The 26860-nt window shown below is 42.3% G+C and overlaps 1 protein-coding gene across 2 annotated transcripts in view; it reads left to right on the top strand.

Moving 5' to 3' along the window:
• Positions 1-15537, top strand: part of LOC311238497 (cadherin-10-like) — a gene marked incomplete at both ends in the record, with an annotated part of 90813 nt that extends 75276 nt beyond the window's left edge. The window contains 5 exons of one of the 2 annotated variants that reach the window (XM_084326585.1): positions 2393-2529; positions 2900-3021; positions 3145-3253; positions 7067-7318; positions 15047-15537. In XM_084326585.1, the coding sequence (XP_084182711.1) occupies positions 2393-2529; positions 2900-3021; positions 3145-3253; positions 7067-7318; positions 15047-15537 (1111 nt within the window). Of the gene's footprint in view, positions 1-2392; positions 2582-2852; positions 3022-3144; positions 3254-7066; positions 7319-15046 lie in introns of both variants that reach the window. The other variant, XM_084326584.1, reaches the window with a different exon arrangement.
• Between the last annotated feature and the right edge of the window lie 11323 nt (positions 15538-26860).

Genomic DNA, 26860 nt, shown 5'->3' with positions numbered 1-26860 from the left:
CAAGCAAGTAAGAACACATTCTTATATACAAAAGCAGCCTGACCAAAAAGCAAAAGGCTTTTGAGGGAGGGGGGGCGGGGGGTTGCAACAAAAACAAGGTTATGTACATACATACAATTAAATAAAATACTAAATTACAGTAGCAATAGTATACAAGGACAATTACAATAAATAAGGGAGAGAGAAGGAAAGAGAGAGGGAAAAATAGAAAGGGAGATGAGAACCAGAGGGAGAGAGAGAAGAAAAGGGGAGATGCACAGATGTTTACATTTAGAAGGCCTTGTTGAATGCATCCAGTGAAATTAACACACCAATGCATACTTTTATTGTCAAAAGTGTGCATAATGTTGTGTTAATTCCACGACAAGAGATATGCAATGTTAGTTACCTGAAATTATTTAGTCTTTTGGGGGGAGGGGGACCCTGCATATATCGGTATCGGTTGATATCGGTAAAAAAGCCAACATCGAACATCCCTAATTCTGACTCTACCCTGACTCTATTCTGACTACCCTGACTCTATTATGACTACTCCGACTGCACATTTACATTTACATTTAGTCATTTAGCTGACGCTTTTATCCAAAGCGACTTACAAGTTCTGTGCGACAAGACAGCAAGAAGGGTATAACTCTATCAGCTGAGTAACAATGTTCATCAAAGTGTTGCGTGTTACAGTGTAGGTTAGTTTGGGTTAGATTTTTATTTTTATTTTTTTTTATATCATTTCAGATAATGGTTGAAGAAGTGAGTCTTTAGTCGACGGCGAAAGATTGGACGTGATTCGGCTGTCCTAACTGGGATGGGTAGTTCATTCCACCATTGTGGGGCAAGGACTGAGAATAGGCGGCTTCTCTTTGATGACCCTCCGGGAGCTTGGATAGGAGTAGATCTGAGGCGGCCAGAAGATGCAGAGCGTAGGGGTCTTGAGGGTGTGTAGTTAGAGACCATTGACCGGAGGTAGGCGGGAGGGGTTTCCTTTGCCGCACGGTATGCTAGGTCGAGGGCCTTGAAGCGGATACGTGCAGCAATGGGGAGCCAGTGCAGGTCCCTAAGAAGTGGGGTGACATGGGCCGACTTCGGTAGGTTTGAGATCAGGCGGGTCGCTGCGTTTTGAATGAGTTGAAGAGGCTTGGTGGCAGTGGCCGGGAGGCCAGCTAGCAGTGCGTTGCAGTAGTCGAGGCGGGAGATGACTGTTGATTGGACGAGGAGTTGGGTGGCTTCTTTTGTCAGGAAGGGGCGTATCCTTCTGACGTTGCTCAGGAGGAATCTGCAGGTTCTGGTTGTCGCTGCGATGTGAGCAGAGAAGTTCAACTGGTCGTCGAGGACAACACCAAGGTTTTTGCACCATACTGTACACAGTGCCTGTACACCTTTTCTGGCTCAATCCTCCTCAGGCAGTCGTAGCGAATAAATATTATAATTCATTAACTAACTATTAAGTAAGCGTTCCATCAGCGCCAGAGTAGACACGTTGTTTTATTGTGGTAATATGATTGTATTGAGACACAACAGCTCCGGCTGTAATTATCGTGCGTCAGAAATCAATAAGAGAAACAAGCAATACACAATAACGGATCCTGTATAAATTCAACGTCTCCTGTTATCAGTTCCTGGAAGGGGGGAAAATGTGCTCACTTGGCTAAATCTAATCCATCAGCGTAGCCATGTGTCAGCGTGGACAGGGGGAAGAGAAGCATTACTATGCATTGGTCCCTCCTGGTGATTTCCCAGTGGAAGCTGGTAGCGGCCCCTGCGAAGTGAATACAGACACTGTTTATTTCCCAGCATTATGTAAGCGCCACCGCGGCGCGGCACAAAGTCAAAATGAGAGCACCTAATTTGCTCTATCGATTCATACAGCTCAGCTTCGGCCGCTCCACCCCGCATGGCGCCTGCCTGTCCCGGACACGGAGATATGCCACTCTCATACCCACACCACACAGAGCATTGTGTTGCATATTTAAATGTCAGTTGAATATCTAAGTTGACAGTGATAAACGAGGAGGCTGTGGGAGGGATGTATCGTCTTCCGGCAATAAGGCAAAGGGGGCCTGGAATAAATACCCCATTGGAATCAATGACTGATGCGCCGTGGAAATTATATGTTTTTTTTTCTTTTTTTTATAGACTGAAGTACTGTTTGCTACTATAAAGATAAATATCCCTTGAGGTACCGGTAGTTATATGGAGTGCAGAAAAACTGAACACAAACATATTATATCAGTATTGCTTTCCTCAAAAGGGATACGGAATGTGCTATTCTCTCGCATTGCAACCTAAGACAAATGACCTTGAGCCTTCATACTTGTATGGGTGAGGCTTTCATATTGATGGGTATCATGACGTGATGTTTTTAATACGTCGGATGAATTTACTCTGCTTTTTGCAGATACTCCATCGACCGCCATACAGACCTGGAGAGGCTGTTTAACATCGATTCTGTGAATGGCACCATCACTACACTGAAAGCACTGGACAGAGAGATGTCCAAATGGCACAACATATCAGTGGTTGCCACGGAAATAAGTAATTGCTTGTTTTCTAAAAAAATATTTCCTTATCATTTTTGTTTGCATCAGTACACAGTTATATCCCTATGTAAATAAGATGTTGTCTTCAATTGGAGTATCTTCCAAAAGGCCTTGGAAAATGTTGCCAGTGACAGAGATCACGTGAAGTCTAAAAATATAGACACAAACATACTGTAAGCTGGTGGAGAAGTAATAGAGTTAGATTATCTGTATGAAAGGTGCTATACAAATAAGGTGTATTATTATTATTATTATTATTATTATTATTATTATTATTATTATTATTATTATTATTATTATTATTATTATTATTATTATTATTATTATTATTACCATTGTAACATATTGTCACCACTGTTTTTCAGATAACCCACGGCAGACGACTCGAGTGGCAGTCTTCCTCAAGGTCTTGGACGTGAACGACAATGCACCAGAGTTTGCCATGTCTTACGACACGTTTGTCTGTGAGAATGTCAAAGCAGGACAGGTGCTGAAATAAAAAAAATCTGAAATATTCACTATAATCAATGACACACTTCAAGTGCAAATCCTCACATGTAACAAGGTTATTAAATATATATATATATACCGTATTTTGTATTCTCCACAGCTGATCCAGACCATAAGTGCAGTTGACACAGATGAGCCCCTTGTTGGACATAAGTTTGTCTTCAGCATAAGCGCCACCAACCCAAACTTCACCATTCTTGACAGAGAAGGTAAGCCATACTCTGAAACAACTTATTTCACACATAGGTCACTGGCTGACAATTTTAATGAATCTGCATTTGAACTTAAACTTATGCTGTCCTTTATGCTTTCTCTTACTAAAGGTGAGTGAAAATTATACATGTTGAGGACATTAAGAAAATGATACTGCTCTTTTGTTCAGTAGCAATTCTTCCAATTGAATATTTATTTCCTAATGTATAACGTATACATTAGAAAATAAATAAGAAACTAGGTGAGGCTTGTATTTTCTGGACCAATTTCTCCATGTTTTTTGTTCCTGAATGTGACAGGGGAACAAGTCAAGGCTGTCCTTGGCATATACATTTCAGTACTAAAATGTTTGTCCAGTCATCATAAAACTAGTCATAGACTATTCAATAGACAATGCTTTAATGGTTCTGCTTCTTTAATACCTTGGACCTCTTCAGTTGCTGGCTCCAGCTTTATATGAGGCAAGCCGAGTCTCGTTCCAAACATTTTATATGCTGTTATTTAACCTCTGGCACAGTATAGTGTGGGTGGGTGCGTGGGTGTACTATGTTTGAATAAAATGCCATGCTTTGGGGCAGCAAACATCTCAATAAATTGTCTTCCTTTCACTGTTATTAAAGACACAGTTTGATACTTCACATTTACAACTTCCCTCCAAAGGCCATTAGGAAAACATCTAGACAAAATATTTTAAACTAAACCATGCAGCTGTGTGGAAATGGATACGGAAGTGCCTTCCGAGTCTTGTGCGACCCATGGAAATGAGATTAGATTAATGTATTGTCATCATATAGTACAGCTCGTGGTACACCTGTCGCAGCGCGTGCGCACACACACACGTGCGCGCGCAGTATACTGTAGCCTACGGCGTAATGAATGAACGCAGTATAGGCTTATTATTCCATTAATGCCTACGGCGTAATGAATGAACGCATTATAGGCTTATTATTCCATTAATGACTTGTTGCATTAGGATATAATAGATACTATATGCTCTGCCCTACGTACAGTATAGGTACAGTCTGTACTTATACTGTATGTAGGGCAGAGGCAGAGCATATATCTACTAAATCCTAATGAAACAAGTAACTAGAATATATTAAGCCTATACTGTTCATTAGACACGTAGGCCATACTGGCGCGCACAAGACTTGTTATGTAATATTAATGCAGTCTATTTCCATGCGGTTAACTTTAGTTCTTATTAGGGATGTCCGATATTATCGGCCTACCGATATTATCGGCCGATATCGGCATTCAAATGTGATATCGGAAAATATCGGTATCGGTTTAAAAAAAGAATTAAATTAAAAAAAAATTATTTACCCAGGCAAGCAAGTAAGAACAAATTCTGATTTTATTTATTGTCAAAAGTATGCATAATGTTGTGTTAATTCCACAACAAGAGATATGTAATGTTAATTACCTGAAATTATTCAGTTTTTTTGGGGGGGGAAACCCTGCATATATCGGTATCGGTTGATATCGGTATCGGAAATTAGGAGTTGGACAATATCGGTATATCGGTATCGGTAAAAAAGCCAATATCGAGCATCCCTAGTTCTTATTTATTTATCCACTGTCATTTCAGTGTTGGTGTATAGGCTATATAGTGTATTTCAAGATATGTTTAATTGATTAATGATATAATAAGGAATGCAGGTTTATAGCTATATCAACCCCCTCCAATGTACAGTAAATTAGTATGGTTTTGTCAATATTCCAATGTACAGTTTTGCTTGTACAGTGTCGCCCACCCACCCCTCCTACCCAACCCACCCAACCCCACCCCATCTACCCAACCTCCTCCAACAGTTTCTACGTCAAATGTATATACTCTCTTTTCTGGACTCTTTTTGTATCACAAACAGTACTGTATTTGCAAATCTGGTATGTCATAAATGTATAGATGTAGCAGTACTGTCTATCTGTATGTCGTGTGTGTGTCATATATGTTATGATGAATTGAAAATGGGGGACCCTGATGTAAACAAGACGAAAGTCTTTCTCTGGTCTGCATCCCCTTAACAATTATATGTAATTGAGCTGTACTGTACTGTACCCATTCTGCAATCTGTTAATAAAGTTTTCAATCAATCAATCAATCAATCAAACAAAGGTCTGTCCCATTGTATACCAATCAATGGGATATATTGCATGTTGACCTGCATTCTTTCAAAATGTATATAATTAATCATTAAAACAGATGTGTAACAAATAAGAAATACAAATTCCACAGAAGGCATTAAATAATTATTATTTTCAATCATTTCACAATAATTGCATAATGTGTTTGAATATCTGAGTAATTAAAGTAATTATACATTTGTCCAAAGTAGCTGGTTCAGATATGGTTAAGCAGCTGCCCTGTGATCAGATGAATCCATATTATTTATTTTTCCAACATCAAATGCGTAATTTCTTATCGTACAAATATTGTAATATTTATTTTAATTATGATTATGTAATTAATTCCAAGGAGGCCTGTAGCGTTAACATGAAGGAATCACTATGAGAACACAGTCTGTCAAGTTAGCACTACCAGCCCTAATATGTCTTAAATGGGCAGAAATCTGCCTAAGAGGACATTTTTGGTCGTAAATTCGTTCGGGAATGAGACCCATTGTCATTACATGGCATTTGTCAATCATGTACTATACACTATACCAGATTAAATATCAGCCAAACCTCAACCATACCAGGAAAATCGATACATTGAAATTGAAGGAGGCATCAGGATATTGAACGACAATACCTCCTAGCTACAGTAAGGCATTTATGTAAAATCTAAGTGGAAGTTTATCAAACAAAAAATTACTTGAATTGGCTTTGCAACAGATGGTCCTGGTGTTTGTGACAACCAGCCATCTTTTTGAATAATTGTCATCACAACAAAAATATATTGTGATATGCTGAGTATTGCGATATTAATACTGCGATATATTGCGATTAGGGATGCTCGATATTGGCTTTTTTACCGATACCGATATTGTCCAACTCTTAATTTCCGATACCGATATCAACCGATACTGATATATGCAGGGCCCCCCCCCCCCCCCCCCCCCCTCCCCAAAAATGGAATAATTTCAGGTAATTAACATTACATATCTCTTGTTGTGGAATTAACACAACATTATGCATACTTTTGACAATAAATAAAATCAGAATTTGTTCTTACTTGCTTGCCTGGGTAAATAAAGGTTATAGAAATGTAAAAAAAAAAAAGATTAGGCCGATAATATCGGACATCCCTAATTGCGATGTATTATCTCTTTTCAACTGCAAAGTAAAACTTTGTCAACATGTTTATCTAATAAAATAAAGTTGTCAGTCTGTTCATCTCACTTCAATAATTGTTATTGCAGCAAACGGGATTTTCTAAAGCAGACAGATGTAAACACTGTAATCTGTGTTGCATGTACCTGACAAACTGTTTGTATTACAGTCATATTCCAACTTAACTGAATGCACACAGTGTGTGTGTGTGTGTGTGTGTGTGTGTGTGTGTGTGTGTGTGTGTGTGTGTGTGTGTGTGTGTGTGTGTGTGTGTGTGTGTGTGTGTGTGTGTGTGTGTGTGTGGACTACTGTACTATTACAGGTATTGAAATGAACAATGCAACTTCCTTATAATTTTTTTTTAATTAAAATTAAAATAAAAAATAATTTGCATAATAAAATATCGATGGCGTCCTTGTATCGATACAGTGTCGCCACGCAAAGTATCGCGATACTATACTGTATCGATATTTTCCCCCACCACTAATAGGCTGTGATTCATAGCTCACTAATGTCCTCACCCCCACTTCTAGATAACACTGCCAACATCCTGACCCGGAGGGGAGGGTTCAGCCGACGTGAGATGAGCATGTATTTCCTGCCCGTGGTGATCTCGGACAACGACTACCCCATCCAGAGCAGCACCAGCACGTTGATTGTGCGTGTGTGCGCCTGCGACAGCCGGGGGAACATGCAAACGTGCAACCCGGAGGTCCTGCCCTTCTCCGACGGCCTCACCACCGGAGCCTTGGTGGCCATCTTGCTTTGTGTCATCATCCTCCTCAGTGAGTAGAAATATACCTAATGCTGGGGAAGCGCTATTGGATTATTGGGCTGATATAGCATCGATTCGTCAAAAGCTCACTTGGAGGCAAGTTCTGGACCAAAAGATAATTATTGTTCAGATTATCTGGTAGTTTGATGTGTTTACAGATTCCATTTTACGCCTGCTACTCACGGACATATCAGGGGGGCCCGTCCTGCTCATTTAAAATCAGTTTGATATTGAAATCTGCACACATATCCTGAGGTGGATCAACGATCCGATTTGAGCAGAGACCATCAGCAGCCTAAGGGAGAGGAGCTGACAGGGAGGCGCAGCGAGTAGGAGCTCACTGTCCACCTCCGTTGTTGTTTTGACTGAAGTCACGTTGGATCATGTTAGTTTCCCGAAAGATAACGTCAGTGTTGTTTAACGTGATGCTCTGTCCCTGTCTAGTGTGAGTAAGTCATACTGTAAGTGATCCTTGAAAAATCATTAGAATTTGAATTAATTTAGAATATACCAGACATTTGTCCTCTGCATTTAAACCGCAGAACTACTGTATTCAGGAGCAGTGGGCGTCCTGGGGACCAACTTCAGTTCTCAAGCCACTGCTTTGGTCAAGGGCAATGGCAGGAGTGAACCGAGGATGCATGTTATTTCATGTCTTATGCATGATGTAACACAATTTAAAATGTTTTTAGGATTTTAAAAGATCTTGTAGCTTTCAAAGATCACAGTAAATATCTGCGGGGTATTCAAAATAATGTGGATTCAATTTATCTCTAAACGGTATTAAAAAGGTCTTAAAAAGTCTTAAATTGAACTTGATACCTAATATATTTGACTCTATAAGAGCACATTTGAAATGGTGGACCGCAATACAAAGCGAGCTGGTATTAACCTCTTAACACATTCCCGGCCAAGCACGGACATGTCCGTGTTTCGGATCCAACGGTAGAGGGTCAACCACGGACATGTCCGTGGCAAGGTTGTTTTGGCTTTTATTCCATTTTAATAACCTACTCAATGTCACCGAGCGGCACTGCAGATTTACCCTACTCTTGGAATTCGGAAAAGTGCATAACCGGCCAGATCCTCGTAGGGGCGCTGTCTCGATAATGCAGTGTTCCCTGTGGCAGAAAGGTGTTTTCTTTTTTTGGACTTTCCTCTTAGGGTGAATCTATGCATGTAGCATGTAGCATGGAATACGTTTTGGGAGCTGAATTCAGAATGCAGTAAAGGAATATATCATAAGCCAATGGACATATGGATCTACCAGATGGCGATCGATAACTGGGAAATCCTTTTTGCAGTCCAACCGGCCACATGTAAGATCTTTTTCACGTAAATTACACGCTGATCAGGCCTTGTTATCATAGCCAACCAGGCGATCAGCGAATGTGGCTACTGAGGCTAACGCCGTTATTGGTAATCAATAATCAGAAACGACGTCCCCCCCCCCCCCCCCCTTCATGCATTCATGGTGGAACATTATATCGATCATATGCATTTAGATTTTTAGCTCTAGCTTCTGTAGGGCCGAAACGCCACTCGATTTAACGTTATTAGCTTAGCAGCCTGTATCTCGTTTTGCAGGAAATATACCAGACCAATCCCATATAACGCTTATATTCAAGACGCTATAAAATGGGAACGCATTGATGAAATAATTTTTTCTTTAAGCCATTTTGAAGGGACAGTTTAGTGTCAATTGACAATGAGAATGGACAGATAGCAATACTATAAAGTATAGATTTAGCTCTACAAACAGCCTCACGCACAATGAACCCGTATTATGATATGCTGGCCTTATAGAGTGAGATTAGACGGATCCAAATGGCCCCAAATGTGTTAACACTAGCACAGCCGACAAGGGGTCAAATGACCCCTAGGCATTTTCAATAAATGTATCCTCGTCACTCGGTCGAGCTCTAGCTCTGTCACTCAATGACTTTTCCTAAAAGTACCCGTTTTATCTCGCACGGTTTCTGAAATTTCAAAATGACTTCAGGAAAATGTAATTAGAACGTTATTACACATTATGGCCGTTGGAACAGACAAAAGGCACAGCACTTTGCGAGCGTCTAGCGCAGGGGTGGCCAACCCGTGGCTTGCAAGCCGCATGTGGCTCGTTGCCCGTCAATGTGTGGCTCTTCCATCCAAAAAAAATTATATATATATATATATTATAATATTTTTTATTTCGCCACTAACGCAGGATATACTGGTATCGAGCCCAGCTCTCGGCGTTGCTACCGGCTTGGCCGGTCGTTCATACTAATACAATTGGCAGTGTTAGGGGTGGGAAAGCCGGTGGGTGGGGATTGGACGTTGTGGACAGCGACTCCTACAGGTCGGTTGGTGCGCCTGTACAGCAGAATCAGGAAGTATCGGGGGCAGCGTGAGCCTCCCACGCGTCACTCCTCGCCACTGAGAGACTGCGCTGTTCAGGTGAAAAGATGCGTCAGCTGCCTCCTCGTGTACCAGATGCAAGGCTTGGTCCTCACTGCAGCGGACCAGTGGGAGGCATAGTCTAGCAACCTTCGAGACAGGGGAGGGGAGAATTGAAGGGAGAATTGGCGAGGCGAAATTCGGTTGGGAGAAAAATTGAAAAAAATAAGGAGAAAAAGTGGATACAAAAAAATCTAAATGTATTTAACATTTTAAAAATAAATAAAAAGTTTTATGTCACTCAAACCTCATATTTTTATATTCAGAGGTAATTATATAGTTTACACTGTTTATTTTTCTCATATTTCTCATATAAGCTGTCGGGTCATCTGAATTAGTAGCATTTTCTCCATGGCTGTGCTAGTGTTAAGCCCTAGCCATATTTTCAGAAGTGTACAAAAAATCTAAGCAAATTAATAAAGGGCAGATGATTTACAGAAGTTTTTGTAGAGTACTGAATTTTGCCATCCGAACACACACAATTTGAAATATGAATATCCTCTTTCCAATGGCAGAGTTCACTCTGGATTTAGTACCACCAGGTGCCCCTGACAGGGAAGCAAAAAACGTGAATGAAATCTATTGTAAGTACAGTTACTTTTTTCGAATGAAAAATGCTCCGTTCTCTAGACGTTCACAGAAAGGTAAAGAAACAAACCATGTTCTATTTTATGGCAATAACCTTCAGGTTTGTTCGACCACGTGAGACATAATCATGGAAAATAAGGTTGAAAAATATATTTAGTAGTTTTATGAAATTCGAAAGCCCTGGGTCTCTTCTTTCATACACTAGGACTACACACATGTATGACAGCTTCCTTTATTTCCATCTAATTCATCCGGTTTCCACCGGGATGTGCCGAGATATTTATGAACTCATATTTCACTAATAATACTTAAAATCATTGGTAAACAAACGTGGTGCTGAAAATATACACTTTGACTGCTGTTTTGATAGGGTTAGGGTCTTTACTCTTGGCTACATTTTAAAACAAACAAACGCTACATTAATTAATACAGACTGTATAAATCTATTTATGACGTGAAATTAAATCTCGGCCCGGTACAGGGCCCGTCGGGCTCAACACTTTGGGCGCCAGCCGGTCTAGCCATCTTTGTACTCAGTGTGCCAGCGCTGTAAAGGATAGGGATTTTCACTGTGCGTCATGGTGTTTGCAGGGCTATATCTATATTCTAGCTATGAAGACAATACTATATGGCTCAGTTGACATTAACTATCCATCGTTCAACATGTGAAAAAGAATACATTTGTTCATGTATACGTTTGCATGTTATACCGTGGTGAATATTGTATAGTTAACCTAGCCATTTTGAAAATGAAATTTAATACCTGAATATATTGGAATGATGATGACCAAATAAAATGGCTAGGTGAAGTTATGAAAGCTGGAGGGAAAACAACATTGTATTTGAAGTTACTGCACTTTGCCTGTACATTACCTGTATAATTATTTAAGGAAATCGTGCAGCAGAGTGCAGTATCTGCTTTTTTGGGGTTAATTAAAATAACTACGTCATATTTTTGTATGCCTAAAGATTACTTCATTAATACATGTTAAATCTGGGTACTATCATCTATCTACCTATAACACATTTTGGATGGCAAGTCAAAAAACTTTAAAGCCATTTTTCTCAGTTTCACTGTTTGGAAGTTACTGCGGTCTGCCTTGACAGGGCAGTATTGATGTTGATTGGGTCCCTGACATGAAGTGGCACAAGATATGCCTCAAGTGTGCTGAACACGTTTCGAAGTGGTCGGATGAAGCGATTCACTTGGCTTGGTCTAAATTCTCCACCCGGACCATATACAATGTAACACACAGTGTGAAATAAGGTTTCAAAGGGTGGGAGATACTGCCACCCAGCAGAATGCGGCCGGTATTGCACTTTTGAGATATCAGAATTATGCTAACATGGTGGTAACACAGAGGTACGTGAACCTGTAATGAATAAAAAAATCGAATAAAAGAAAAAATTACCAAAACCTGAGCAATCTCGGGTCTGGCGCTCAACCACTGGCGAGTTAACCAGATCCCGGGTCTGGCGCCTAATGTGTTAAGGGGTTAAACAGACTCAGACAGAGGCAATCATACACTGTGTAGTCCATCAGCATGTTCCCAGTACATCTGAGCAAGAGGTGCTAATGCAGACTGAGAATGTGATTCATCCAGTTTCAATTCCATTTACGATTTTGGCTTTCCACAATCATGAAAACAAGATAACCGTGATAAAATGATTATTGTGCCGCATGCAGCATTGCTCTCGTTTTGTCCTGTGTTGTAAATGCAGCGTGCCTTTCCTTCACAGTGGGTTGCCCCCACCCCCAATGTTCAAACAGTAGTTTCAGCTCATGTGGAGAGGGCTTGTTTCTCCACTTATTTTGAAACATCTTTGGTAATTTATGGAAGATAACAGAAAGGCAGCCTTTGGTCGAGAAGAAAGGTATGACAAACCTGGCCGTCATCATAATGATGTTCTCAAATCAATGAGAATCTAGTTTCAAATCAATGAGAATCTAGTTTCAAATCAATGAGAATCGAGTTTGATAATCGTGATTTCAATATCAATCAAAATCCTTGTGATTATCATAATCTAGCAGCCCTAACGCAGACTACATATTTTAAACACATCTGTAAAACACTTCCTCTGGACTCTCTTTTCAGTGTGTTCTCATTCCTTAGTGTCCTTGTTACGGAGTAATAGTTTTTAGGCTGGTTCAACGTAACAAGGGACTTCTGCAGCTCCCTCTGTTCACTCCCATAATATCAGGTGTCTGAATGGTAAGATGCCATAATGGAGATCAAAGCACAAGGCAGAATGAACCACAATTAAACAATATAGCTCTCTAGACCGGGCATTCATCAAAGCAAGATTCAAAGATCACTCGCGGTTCAACAGGGGGTTCAACAGGGGGTTGCAGGACTGTCAAAGTGCGGTTGTAAAGTATCGGGTGGATCCGTTCAGCATACATCAACTCACAGGCTACAGCGCAACAAAACGCATTAACAACACTGTCGCAAGTAGATTGATTCATCGGTAATTGAATCACAAGTTAGTTATTTTTGATGGTCTATTGTTCTGCGGCAGACGTGAAATGCTGGGCCACTGGAAAACATCCCCTTACATATCTGTGTTACTTAGATTACGCAGTGTTTCTCTCGGAAAATGGTGCAGTGGTTGAAAGCTGCTTTCATTAGTGAATAAATCCACTTGACAAAAAGGTCTTTGTGTATCTCCCGGGTAAAGTAGGTCACATGCTATTTCCTGACATCCTAAAGCACCACTTCAGACCTCTTTGTGATCTAATGTAGTATGCAAAAGCGGGCAGCGTGGAACAGCACAAGTCCATATCACTTTACCCTGCAAAAAGCAGGAATGTGTAGTGCCCATGTTCAAGGGCATATCAATAAGTAATGGGTTTCAATTGTCATTGAATCTTGCTTGACCAAAGCATAGTACCGGTATTTGTGCTTGGTGCAAAATCGTGTGAGGCTTAGTTGGCATAATGATTCATACAGTAAAACACAAATAGGGCATCATGAACAATTTGAACAAAAATAACCTCTGTATGTGTGTGCGAGAGTATGTGTGTATGTTTTTTTTATGTGTGTGTACACTGTGTGTGTGCATGTGTGTGTGTGTGCACTGTGTGTGTGTCCTTTCATCTGCCTGTGTCTTGAATATGGTGATACTTTTCCTCCAGTTGTGATCTCTTCTTTTTCCAAAGAACCATGGAACAGAGGTGCTTCGTCAACCGAATAGCTGTGATAAAAGAAAGAAGGTGCTGGATGAGGATGAGAAAAACCAAGGCGCTCAAGTTTTAGTGAGACAAAACTTAAACTACAACATCCACCTTGTCTCCCCGAAGAAGGCCAGGTGGTCGACATTTTACATCACGCTCCATCTTTCACTGAAAGACGAGTGCCTTGGTTTCTCCTCCTCCTTACAAGAAAAGTCGCGTTGACATACTCGGCCGACCTCCCAGCCCCATCATCTCTCTCATTACCCCCCTCCTCAAACATCCCTTCGAGTTGCCCCATCGCGCCCTGGTGGAGAGCCTCCGCCCGTGGCTTGAGAAACACTGCAGATTGAACACTGCGCGCTCTCTCTCTGCTCTCACTCGCCTCTTGAGCGAAAATATCATGACATCTGCTCATTATCCCACGCTCTTCTCGCTTGAACCCCTCCGACAGTCTGTCTCATTCACCTCCACTTGCCTCCCCGACAGGCGGGCCGCTGAGCTGGAACGCCACTTCCCCCCCTCTCCTCTCCTCTCCCCTTGACACCCCTCCTTCACCGCGGCACTCTGGGAAAAAAAGAAGCGTGGCACCGGTCAGACGGGAAACGTCAGTTGGTGCGGAGCCCTTTAAAAAACCCTCCCCTCCCCACAGCAAAGGCGTTGTAATTAACACCTGGGTGGGAGGCAAAAGTAGACAACTATACTTCCTGCTGGGAGAAAGGGGGGGAGGAAAGAGGGAGGGAGGGAGAACAGGTGAAGCTCCATTTAGTAGCACAGTCCCTGGTGACAGGGATGAGAGGGAACGTTTCCCCTGGTGCAGGAGGAGAAACAGGAACACTTGGGATATCTCCCGTTCTAACAGCGCCGCTCGCTGGAGATGACGTCTGCCGGCACCGCACAGGCCCCTCTCTCTGATTAAAAGACCTTTTTATGGGCAAAAAAAAAAGGAAATAAGAAGATGAGATATTAAATCATGCGCGGGAGAATAAAAGTGAAAACGGCGCCTCGCCTCTTCGTACGGCGAATGTGCCGTTCAAGGGAAAAAGAAAAGAAAAGCTTTTTCGCTGAATCTTTAATAATAGGAGGCGAGAGCCTTGGGCCGCGCTGGGGATTCATCACTGATAGCAGACTCCCATCCGCGGCTTCACTCCCCTGCGCTCCTTAATGCGTGATACACGTTAGGAGGCACAAATCTTAACGTCAAACTCTCTTTCTCTCTCGCTCTCTCTCCTTCCCTGTGTTGTTTCTTTTATCCTCTCTTCTCCTCTTCACTGCAGTGATCGTGGTGCTGTTTTGGTCCTTCTCCTCTCGTAGTGATCGTGGTGCTGTTCTGTTCCTTCTCCTCTCATAGTGATCGTGGTGCTGTTCTGTTCCTTCTCCTCTCATAGTGATCGTGGTGATGTTCTGTTCCTTCTCCTCTCGTAGTGATCGTGGTGCTGTTCTGTTCCTTCTCCTCTCATAGTGATCGTGGTGCTGTTCTGTTCCTTCTCCTCTCATAGTGATCGTGGTGCTGTTTTGTTCCTTCTCCTCTCGTAGTGATTGTGGTGCTGTTCGCCGCCTTGAGGAAGCAGCGGAAGAAGGAGCCCCTGATCATCTCCAAGGAGGACGTGCGGGACAACGTGGTGAGCTACAACGACGAGGGCGGTGGAGAGGAGGACACGCAGGCCTTCGACATCGGCACGCTGCGCAACCCCGAGGTGATGGACAGCAGCAAGCTTCGGCGGGACATCATCCCCGAGATGCTGTTCCCCTTCCGGAGGACGTCGCCCATCAAGGGCAACCCAGACGTCAGGGACTTCATCCACGGGAGGCTCCACGAGAACGACTCGGACCCGACGGCACCGCCCTATGACTCGCTGGCGACGTATGCGTACGAGGGGAGCGGCTCGCTGGCGGAGTCCCTCAGCTCGCTGGAGTCGGCCGCCACGGACGGCGACCAGGAGTACGACTACCTCAGCGGATGGGGGCCGTCGTTTAAGAAGCTGGCCGAGATGTACATAGGGAAGGGCCCCGACAGGGAGACCTAGCTCACGAGAGAGAGAGAGAGAGTCGTGGCGGCTCATACTTAGTGTCTCTCTCTTTGTCTTTCTTTCTCGCTTTCTCTCACTCTTAGAGATACACACACACACAAACACATGTACACACATTCCTACCATCCGTCTGTGGAGGTCAAAATGGAAAAAAAGCAAGACTTGAACTGAAACACATTTTCTCGCCACTGGTGATATTTCTCACAGTTTTACTGTTTTTGGTCATAATCGGTAAAGATGCCTTTGAATTTTAGGAGCTTTTGTGAACAATGGTGTGGACAATGTGTTTTGTAACTGACCTGACCGATAGTAGTATTGTATACTATCAGTGTTTAACGGGGTGGGCTCTGGGGGGACGGGGGTTGTGGTAGGGGGCGTGAAACGGCTTTTCCGGCAAATTACATTAGATACTGTAAATGTATGAACTGTTTTTAATGATGGACATCCTATATACTATTTGCTATTTTTGTTTGACAAGCAATGTTCATGTGAATGGTTGGTGCAGTTTATTTGTCAAACTGTGGATTAATTTCATCATATAGGTGTAATATGTAAACGGAAAGTGTATGTTGTAGGATAAATGTCATACACTGAATTCATGCTGTTTGAATGCTGAGTCATATTGTTTTATATCTATATTTTTATACTTATTTTATTAATAAAACAACGAAAGAAAAATATGTTCTAGTCTGTTCACACTGCCATTGCTGTTCGTGATGTGCTTGGTGTATGTGCGTGCGAGTGAGTGACTGTGTGTGCCTGCTTGTTTCAATTATTGTTTCAATGCACACAAAACAGTTGATACTTCTCCGAACATAATGAAAATCAAAAGCAATTTTCTGTACGAGTCCCCGAAGAGAGCTCATACTGGCAATAACTCGCAACCCATCCGCAACGTGGCATCTGTTCTCAAAAGCCACCTCTCTTTTCTTCTAATATTAGAGCAATCTGACGATGATTACTGTCGACCTCTCCGCGAGCAGCTCTTTACATTATACCGGAGTGGGAGAAACGCCATCATCTTCGAGAATATTTAGGCCCATTGGATATGTTATTATTAGTGGCGTGGGACTCGATTAAAAATGTTAATCGAATTAATTCGAGACTTTATAGTTAATTAATAGAAATTAATCACATTTTAATCGCATATCAATATTTGATGCGAAAAGCAACATTTTTCAATTCAAATTCATTTTGGCATACGAGTGAATCAATGAATATACATTATACATACGTTTAAGCAGCAAAATCCAGTATTAGCTACTACACAGACCAACAGATCAATGCAATTTTTAACAAAGTGCAGCAATTTTAGGAATAATATACATATAGCGCAAAGGACCTTTTGTAAACTCAAGCACTTTCGAGGTAAAATTTATCTTATTTAATAATTTTTTATGAACAAACCAGACTAAGAAAAAAAGTTATTTGCGATGTATTATACTTTATACTTATAGCACATGCATGAGTCTGGTCTCCTTTGAAAGGTAACATTCTTACACAATAAAGAAAAATCATGCGATTAAATGCATAAATTTTTTTTTACTTTTAATTCTTTCTGTAGTTAATTAATCAAAATTAACATTATTATATCAGGTTTAACATTATTATATCAGGCTTTAAAAGAGTATTTTCTTTGTTGTTGTTTTTTTGGGGGCTTATTTTATGCTTTTCCAATGCACTATAATTCCTTTAAATGACTATACGTTATATAGCTTTCAAAATCAAATTGTCCCCTGGAATGGGATGTGGGCAGAACACAAGACCCAGAAAACCATGACATGTCGGTGGCCGACAGCGGGTATGTCCCCCGAAGGGCCAGAATTCTCAATCCACCTTCCGTGACCACGTCCCTAATTAGAACCAATGAGTTTGGTGGAAATCGGATCAGGGGATACACTCATTTGAGCATTGAACGTTTGATCTGATGGTGATGCTAGAGCAGCTAGAGGGAAGGTCATGGGGTCACCAAATTCAATAGGATTCTTCCTTGGGGGGTCATGCATGTGCTCTACAAATTTGAAAAGATTTGGATAAAGTCGGTTGAGATACACTAATGTGAAAATGTTACATTTGGCCTGATGTTGGCACTAGAAGAAAGGTCATGGGGTCACCAAAAACAATAGGCATCTTCCTATAGGGGCCATGAATGTGCACCGCAAAAGTAATTATGACAATAATAATAAGTCAATGCATGTTAGGAGCAGTGGCGATTCTAGGATTTTTTTAGCAGGGGGGCACAGGCATGAGCTAGTATGGGGGGGCACCAAATTTTAATTTTTTTTATTTTTTATAGCTACATATGACCGGTAAGTATAAAGGAAGTTGGGTTTATCTAGACAGGTAGCCTATGTGTAGCAGGTAAGGTATAAAGGTAAGTATATTAGGTTACATTATTTTACCAATAGCAGATCAGACAACTCTTCAGCCATTGGGGTTCATAGAAAATATTGTATTGGCACCACTGCTGTACAAGCAGCAGCGGCGCCAGATAATTGGGATTGGGGGTGCTACGGGGGGGCTGGATTGTTTATAGCAGGTGCTAATGAATTGTAATGCAACAGACAATAACAAACAAAATAACGGCATTCAATCATTCCGGGCTAATATAGGCTACATCATTGAAAATGCACGTTACTAAATGTTTAGTGTTAACTTATACACCAATGCAAGCACAAACCCATTAAAGCTTGACATTATATCGGGAGTCCGGGGTGGTAATCTGACGCTTGTGCGTAAAAAGTCGCTCAGTCAGTGAGATTACAATTTAAAACAACGCTTGAAAGAAAAGTAACCAAAGAAAAGGTGTAATATTTAAGATTTTGTTTCTACAAAGGGTATAGCACCGAAATATATATATATATCAGATAATGACAAAGTCCAACAAACCACAAGGACAATGAAAACATAGCCTATAATAATATGACTACATTTCTGACATGCACCATTCACCACGGTACCAGCCATGAGAGCAGTGTATAGTCAAATGGGCACAGCGGCCCGACATTAAAATGGGCACAGCGGCCCTACATTAAAATGGGCACAGCGGCCCTACATTAAAATGGGCACAGCGGCCCGACATTAAAATGGGCACAGCGGCCCCGTACATTCCAGTGTGTGTGTGTGTGTGTGTGTGTGTGTGTGTGTGTGTGTGTGTGTGTGTGTGTGTGTGAACAAAAACTGGTAGGTACTCACCAATCACAGGAGAACGATCCGCCCATTGTTGTGATTTGCAGCGAAGCGATCGATCACTGCATTGACGTCCAATTCTTTGGTCCTTCTGGAACTGATTGCCAGCAGACCCAGGTTGCTGGTTGGAGCGTCTCCGCTTCTATTCCTCAGATAGGTCTTTAACCGGCGTAAGCAAGAAAAGCTCCTCTCACACGCTGCTGATGTGACGGGCAATGTCATTGAGATGCACACAAGTTTATACAAATCAACAAACGCATCATTGTATGGCCTTAACACATTACCTGCCACGCTTATATCCATCAATGTTTGATCACTGCCACCAGTCTAAGTCTATGGAGATGTTTACCTTCTTTGCAGGGCTATAACTTTTTAAATTGTATTGCTAAATTGACATTACTATCGCCCATTCAACATCGATTATCTATCGTTCAGGATGTAGGAACGTTTGACTTTTTCATTCACACATTCATACGAAAATACCGTCTAGAGTATACATATGTTTTTATCGTTTTCTGCAGTAATTCCTAGAACGTGAGATATAAGCATAAATGCATATATTAGATTATCAAATGCCGTTTGATACCGATCCACGCTAAACGTTATGACTGATCATGCGCGGGTGAACGGGGGGGGGGGGGTGGGTCGTTTATAATTCTGTGATTGTCGTTAAATGATTTATGTAGTATGGGTGATATATAGATCAGAGCAGTTTGCATCGATATTAATAAACAAAAACGCTGAAAGTCATGGCAGCCTCTTCTTACCGTTGGGCGATGATATTGGAGCAAACAGATCCCAGTTATTTGATGATCGAGGCGATCCATTTCCGGTTTGTATAATACTAATACACGCCCAAATCATGTCGATTATTGAGTTATGGCAGCGATCCATATCCACGGTGTGTGGCTAGAGTCCTGGGATGATATGCGAGTGGCCGGACGTAATTAGGAGACGCACCGATATCCAACCGGCATATCCAGTTTGGCAACTCGCTGATCATCCACCAGGTGGCAGTATTGAAGCATTGCAGAGTTGTGCTGAGTCCCACAGCATCAGACAAGGCTCCGTGAGTGAAATATGAATACCATGGCGAAAATATGAAATATGATCAAATTAACGTTGTACGCCGTGATCTGGCAGAATTCGCATGAACTTGAAACCGACGTTTTTGGCGCAGAAAGTGTTAATAGTACCAGCACGTCATGGGTGGTGTTGACGACAGCTCCACTTTGTTTTTTTCTTTCAATAAGTCGCAATAACTAAGTATTCCATGGGGCTGGGGGCAGCCCTGGTGCTGCTAGCTTCTTCCCCCCACAAGGCCCTGCTGTGGCTGTGGCTGCTTCGGTTGGGTCGCTGTTTTTTGTGATACATTTATCCAACGAACCTCTCATCGAGTTATTGAACACTTCTTTTTTCTTTGCCTTCTTTCGTTGTAAATTCCCGGAGCCAAATGTTCACCCTTTATCGTGTTCTCTCGTCGGCATTGTTTAAAAAAAGAAAATAGCACCACTCTGACTCAGTCATCCACCTTACACTACTCACCTGTGAGTGACCACCACTGCCACCAGTCCACGTGCCAGCGCTTAATGGCAGCTTTTTATATGTGCGCCGCTTCAGATAGATGACGCACGCATCACGCTGCCTGTCGCAGGCATAGTGAGGAGTCTAATGTGAAATATATAAGCGTGGATGTAAGTCACATTAGACACCTGTAAGCAAAACTAGATTTTCGGTCTGTGATGGAAAGTGATTGTTAACATTATATTTATTTTTATTGTTATATAAAATAAAATAAAATAACAATAAAATAAATTCTGGGGTGGCACCTCAGGGGCACCTGAGATTTCAGGGGGGGCACGTGCCCCAGTGGTAAAATCGCCACTGGTTAGGATTTGGGGATGATATCAAGGCCTATCATACAGTGAGAATATTGCCTTGTTGATGTGCAATCAGAGATTGTAGAAACGGAGAACAGTGCAATGTCAAGAACAGCACAATAAGCATTTATATGGAAGTAACAGACTAATCTGATTAACATGGAAATCTATTGTACAGTATTTGTATTCATCTCTTATCTGGATTAAAAAAGTAGCATGTTCATATCACCAGCGCCTGTAATAATCATAATCCAGAATTGACGGACTGTGAGAGGAGGGGTGTGTGGACTTGGGAGAGAGAGCGAGAGCATGTAACATTACAGCTCTGTCCTTACAAAATGTACTGGGCAATAAGACGCAACCCTAATCTTTCATGGATTTAACGTAGAATTTGACTTTTATTTGACAAAATACTAGCTGATGCCTTATCTGGCTATATTATGACAGAATTACTCGACTAGAAACTTCGCTATGAAATCGCTATCGTAGGTGTCTTATTCATGTCACAACTTGAGTGAGTGAGTGAGTGAGTGAGTGAGTGAGTGAGTGAGTGAGTGAGTGAGTGAGTGAGTGAGTGAGTGAGTGAGTGAGTGAGTGAGTGAGTGAGTGAGTGAGTGAGTGAGTGAGGGAGGGAGGGAGGGAGGGAGGGAGTGAGGTGAGTGAGTGAGTGAGTGAGTGAGTGAGTGAGTGAGTGAGTGAGTGAGTGAGTGAGTGAGTGAGTGAGGGAGGGAGGGAGGGAGGGAGGGAGGGAGGGAGGGAGGAGAGGGAGGGAGGGAGGGGGAGGGAGGGAGGGAGGGAGGGAGGGAGGGAGGGAGGGAGGGAGTGAATTACCTGAATCTGTTGTGCAGCCATATGTGTAGTTTTGTATAGGAACGAGAGGGACATGTCCCTACCAAAACCACGGAAACATGAACTGCTCCTGAAAACTGTAGTCTTAGTATTATAATTCATAATATTGCAGGTCTTTCAAAACAGCCTTTCTGTTGCGAAATTGTAGGTTGACAGCTGAATCAGGCATCTATCAGCAAGCTATCCTATTATCTGCAATATCCAATACCCCTTCCGTCAGTCAGAGTGAAGGACTTCACTTCCAAGTCATAGGCACACCTGTATAGGTTTTTTCTCTTTCTTTTGGGAAGTCATTGTGGTGATTGATTGATGTGAAAACTTTATTAACATATTGCAGAATGGGTACAATACAGTGTACAGCTCAATACTAACAACAGACCAGAAAAATACTTTGTCTTGTTTACATTAAGGGCCTCCATTTTCAATTCATCAATACATTTATGACATACTACGGTACAGACTACATGACTGATCAGCAACAGGGGTTTACACGTTACAAGATCTTTCACCAGGAGGAATCCCTGACGAGTCTGTCTGGTCACAAGAAGGGACATGGGTTTTGGTCAGAGGAATTCAAGCACCAGGGAAAGCTCTCTCTCTCTCTCTCTCTCTCTCTCTCTCTCTCTCTCTCTCTCTCTCTCTCTCTCTCTCTCTCTCTCTCTCTCTCTCTCTCTCTCTCTCCTTCTCTCTCTCTCTCTCTCTCTCTCTCTCTCTCTCTCTCTCTCTCTCTCTCTCTCTCTCTCTCTCTCTCTCTCTCTCTCTCTCTCTACTTGTTATTCTCCTTCCATATTCTCATTGTGGATATTCAGAATATGAAACTCTTGTGTCAAAATTCAGGTCATAAAAAGCATTGCAATAGATTGCATCATTTTCTTGTTCTGATTCAGACAAGACAGCTTATGAATTGACAGCGTCTCAAGACAAAGCTTTTCATTCTGTTCGCGGTCTCTCACTAGTTCAATGTAACTCAGCCATGGCAGAATGCTCTCTCTCTCTCCCTCTCTCCTGTGTCTTGCACTCTCATTGGCTGTTGGACTCCTCTACAACAGTTCCAGATATTTAGCCTGCTTGATGTCTGCGATGCATCTGCAAGTCTAAATGGGGAGTTTTATTGGGGAGACATTGTAACCAGCCATTCTATCCTGTTCTATGCCTTTTCTGCTGATATATGTTAACGTGTGGTAGAGTCTAAGTTAAGTGTGTGGAGTGTATTCAGCTTCCTAGTGTACTTCCTATTCTCTTATTTCATGTGTGCTATAGCCCTTCTTTCATGTGTGCTATAGCCCTTCTGTATGAGAGTGTAACTAGCCCCCGAGTGCAACTAGCTCCACGGACCTGTGATGTTGCCGTCTTTCACCTTGCATCAGGACTCACACTGTAAAGGTCTCTGCAGGCCTCTTCAGAATTGCTTCTGAGAAGCGATCCGAGTAGAACGTCTCATGACGAAATACCATGACCTTTCATGATTCCGCATAACTGGCTCATGTGTTGCTTGGAGTCTAGAATATGATGGTCAAAGAAGAGTGGAGAGTATGTTGTATCAAGTGTATTTGTCACACTATCCTCTTACAGTATAGAGGAGTGCAATTCTTTGTGTCTTGGCTCCTGGGCCTAGATGCAGCATCACCAAACAAGTAGTGCAAAATAAGCAATAAAAACTGTGTAAGATTTAATAATTAGCAGCATAGCAATAACAAAAAAAAGTAACATAACATTTAAAAAATTACATAAAAGTATAGTGTGTGCAAATCTGAAAATCTGTGCAGATTGGTAATGTGTGCACGTCAGTATTGTGTGAAGCAGGGACAGCCATAAAATACCACTGGTTTTCGTGAGTCACAGGCCGTCTGTTAGTGTTATTTGTTCATGAGTCTGTCACGGAGTCTGCTGGTCTCAGCCTGGAGGCTACAGTACCATTTGCTGGACGGCAACAGCTGAAACAATAATCTTAATAATCATTCAAACGTAATCATGTTGGAGCTGTGCCTGAGCTGGACCTGACTACATGTTGGAGCTGTGCCACAATTGTGGGTGTACAGGGATGAGGGGGCTCATGACACAGCCCTGGGGGGCTCCTGTGTTGAGGGTCAGAGGGGCTGAGGTGTTGGGTCCCATCCTCACTACCTACTACTACAGGGAGTCTAAAATCCAGCTGCACAGGTTGGGGTCAAGTCCTACAGTAGGTTTCTGATTTTTGTGCCGGGTCCGGCGAGGACTATGGTGTTGAATGCTGAGCTATAGTCAATGAACAGTATTCTCACGTGAGTTATTTCCCTCCTCAACAAGTTTCTCAAAGCATTTGCTCACTATGCGAGTGAGGCCATTCATGCATGTCACCGCGTTCTTTTTTGTCACCGGCACAATGGTGGATGTCTTGAAGCAGGAGGAGACTGTACGCTCTGAGAGGGAGAGGTTGAATATGTCAGTGACCACACCAGCCAGCTGCTCCGCACACGTTCTGATTACTCGGTCTGCGATGCCGTCTGGTCCGGCTGCCTTGTGTACGTCAATGTGCTTGAATTCCTGACGCATGTCAACCTTGGCAATGACCGCTCATTTCAGCAGTGGGGGCATCTCATGGGAGGTCGGTGTGGTTAACCTCAAACCGGGCGTAAAAGTTGTTAGCTCATCCGGTAGGGATATTTGTTTTTTTAAAGGTGTCATGCAGTGCTATTCCTAGCACTATTTGGGCAACTTTACACACTTCCTGTGAGTCTATGTAACACATGTGTAATTTTTATTCCAAAAATAATCATTGTTTTATATTTCTAATCTTGTACTCAAAACCAGCATTTTTCAGCCTCATGAAAGCAGGCTATTATTGGCTTGGCTCCACCCACACTTTGAGTGACAGCCACCCACCAAATAGCTCCGCCCATCTCCCCGTCATTCCATCCAGGTGGAGGTCTTATTGATTGATTGATTGATTGATTGATTGAAAACTTTATTAACAGATTGTAGAATGGGTACAATACAGTACAGCTCAATACACACAATTGTTAAGGGGATGCAGACCAGAGAAAGACTTTCGTCTTGTTTACATCAGGGTCCCCCCTTAGGTTTCAGGTTACATACAAATATGGTATGTCATAAATATAGAGATGTAGCAGTACTGTCTATCTATATATATATATGTTACCACTATTTGTAAAAGCCACAACCACGTTACCATATTTGTAATAATGTAAATCATTGTGTCGTTGTACATATTGTGTATACACCGTCAGAAGCTAACATAGGTTCCATCACTCTGAGAGTCCATGTTATGAACTATTACCACAGATATTTTCAGTTTTCAGGGTTGATCTAACAGTTTTGATTATGAAATCTCAGTCAAGGGTACCACAGGTCCTCTTCTCAGACCTGTGGGGCAAAGCACTGCACCATGCAAGCTACATGTCGCTGCATGTTGATCAATAGTAGCCCACTCGGTGCATCACAGTGGGCTACTATTGTGCTAACAACATGCTGCGACGTCTAGCTTGTTAGCCGGCATGAATACCCGATTTAAAATGGTTCTCTCCTCTTTGTATACCTTTGTCCTCACAAGTATTCCTCCAGGGAACTTATGGACACGACAATAGTAGTAGTTATAAGGTGTTTGAGCTTGTAACGTTAGTTAGCTCATAGCTATCGTGCTCCGCGACGCCCCCGGTTGCTAACGCCGGCCCCGGCTGGTGCTAACTAGCTAGCGATCGCTCCCGAGTCCCGAGAGCTAACGCCGGTCTGTCTGTCGAAGAATGGAGGCGGGCATTACTAAAACCACAGAGCCAATCACATCACCGTGCGCTATAAACAGCGCCCTGTGACGTGCACCAGGTCGTCAAATCAACATGACCTGATTTACTAGAGGCAAACAGGGGATGGGCTGTAGCTGAGGAATTCGTCAATATAGTATTTAGGCCCAAAAACACATTGATACGAACTCCTATTACTATAATACAATGCTAGAGACTGAAAAATGACATTTATAACGCATAGCCCCTTTAATACTAATAACATTGTAAACACAACATCTGGTCTTGTCTGCATAAATATGATGATAACATCTCTTCCATGGTACTGGCAATTGTTTAAAATAATGTACAATGGCTATGCTATGGTAAAACCCATGTATCACCATGGTACAGATTTTTCACTGAAATAATGTGAAAGATGGACAGGATATTTCCTGTGTTTTTTTATTGTTTCTGTGGGAGACTGTGGGAATTGCAGTTTACCCAAAGTTGTGTGAAGGTCTCACCACATTAACCCTTTCACTGCCACACTACCAAATGGTTAACCCCTTCACTGCAACAATACATAAGGTTAACCCGTTCACTGCCACACAACAGCAGGTTAACCGTCTGTAGTGTGATAGTAAAGGGTTAACCTTCTGTAGTGTGGTAGCGAAAGGGTTAACATTAACATTGACTGTGATCAAAAGCAGCTGGAACTGAGTTATTGGACTAATTTGGGGGGATTGGCTGTGGTGTTCTTGTGCCTGCCCCTCTCTCCTTTTTCTGATGTCTCTCTGAGCATTCCTAACGGAAGACGATGACATCATGGGCCTACGCTTGGAGATAAAACCAGGAAGGAGATATGGAACAGCAGACCGGTTCTGACCGGTATTGTACCCATTCTGCAATCTGTTAATAAAGTTTTCAATCAATCAATCAAACTAGGAAGTCCCATGCTACACATAAACCAGCTTTACTCCAACCCAACCACAACAGAGCAGAAACCAGTGTGACGCCTTGGCTTGGAAATCACCTCTACTACACCCCCTCCCCCAAGCTGAGTAGCATTATTTTCTGCTTGCATGTTTGGTGTTGTATATTGAGCTGTGAACGGATGCGTCACTCATTCAGCTCTCCTTTGACAGGTTGGCCTATATCCCTAAGAGTGGTTCCGGATGCAGAATTTCCCCCTGTACACACGCTCAGTTGTGTCTACACTATCGGTAGCCAGTTTTTCTTGTGGGATAGCTGTGGCTGTTCTTGCCCTTCGGGGTCAGCTTGTTTTAATTGCCCCATTTCCCATACTAGTTGTCTCCCCTGTTTGTGCCTTTCCTGCCCCATAACCTGTGTTGTTTTATGGTGGCGTATGTTTGATAGGCAGCCTATTTTTTGCCTTCCCTCGTGTGTGTTTACCCCTGTTAGCATAGGCTGGACCCAAAGCACCCTGTTAGCCAAGATGGATTAGGCTAGCCCTTCTGGCAATTGGTGGTAATCTTCCTAGCCCCAGGCTGCATCATTGTCTTGTGTTGATGCTATTGTCAGTAGAGTTACAGAATAAGCTAACGTGTTTGCAAGCCCAATCTTGGTCTTGTAGCAGTAGCACAGTTTTCCTGGCTCTATTATGGTGCTGTCGAGTAGCCTGCTGTGTTTGTTAGTGTGCTGTGTATAATAATAGTAAGTACA

This window comes from Notolepis coatsorum (genome assembly GCF_963971535.1).
Source record: "Notolepis coatsorum genome assembly, chromosome: 12".
Lineage (NCBI taxonomy): Eukaryota > Metazoa > Chordata > Actinopteri > Aulopiformes > Paralepididae > Notolepis > Notolepis coatsorum.
This window is presented reverse-complemented; position numbering and strand designations above follow the sequence as displayed.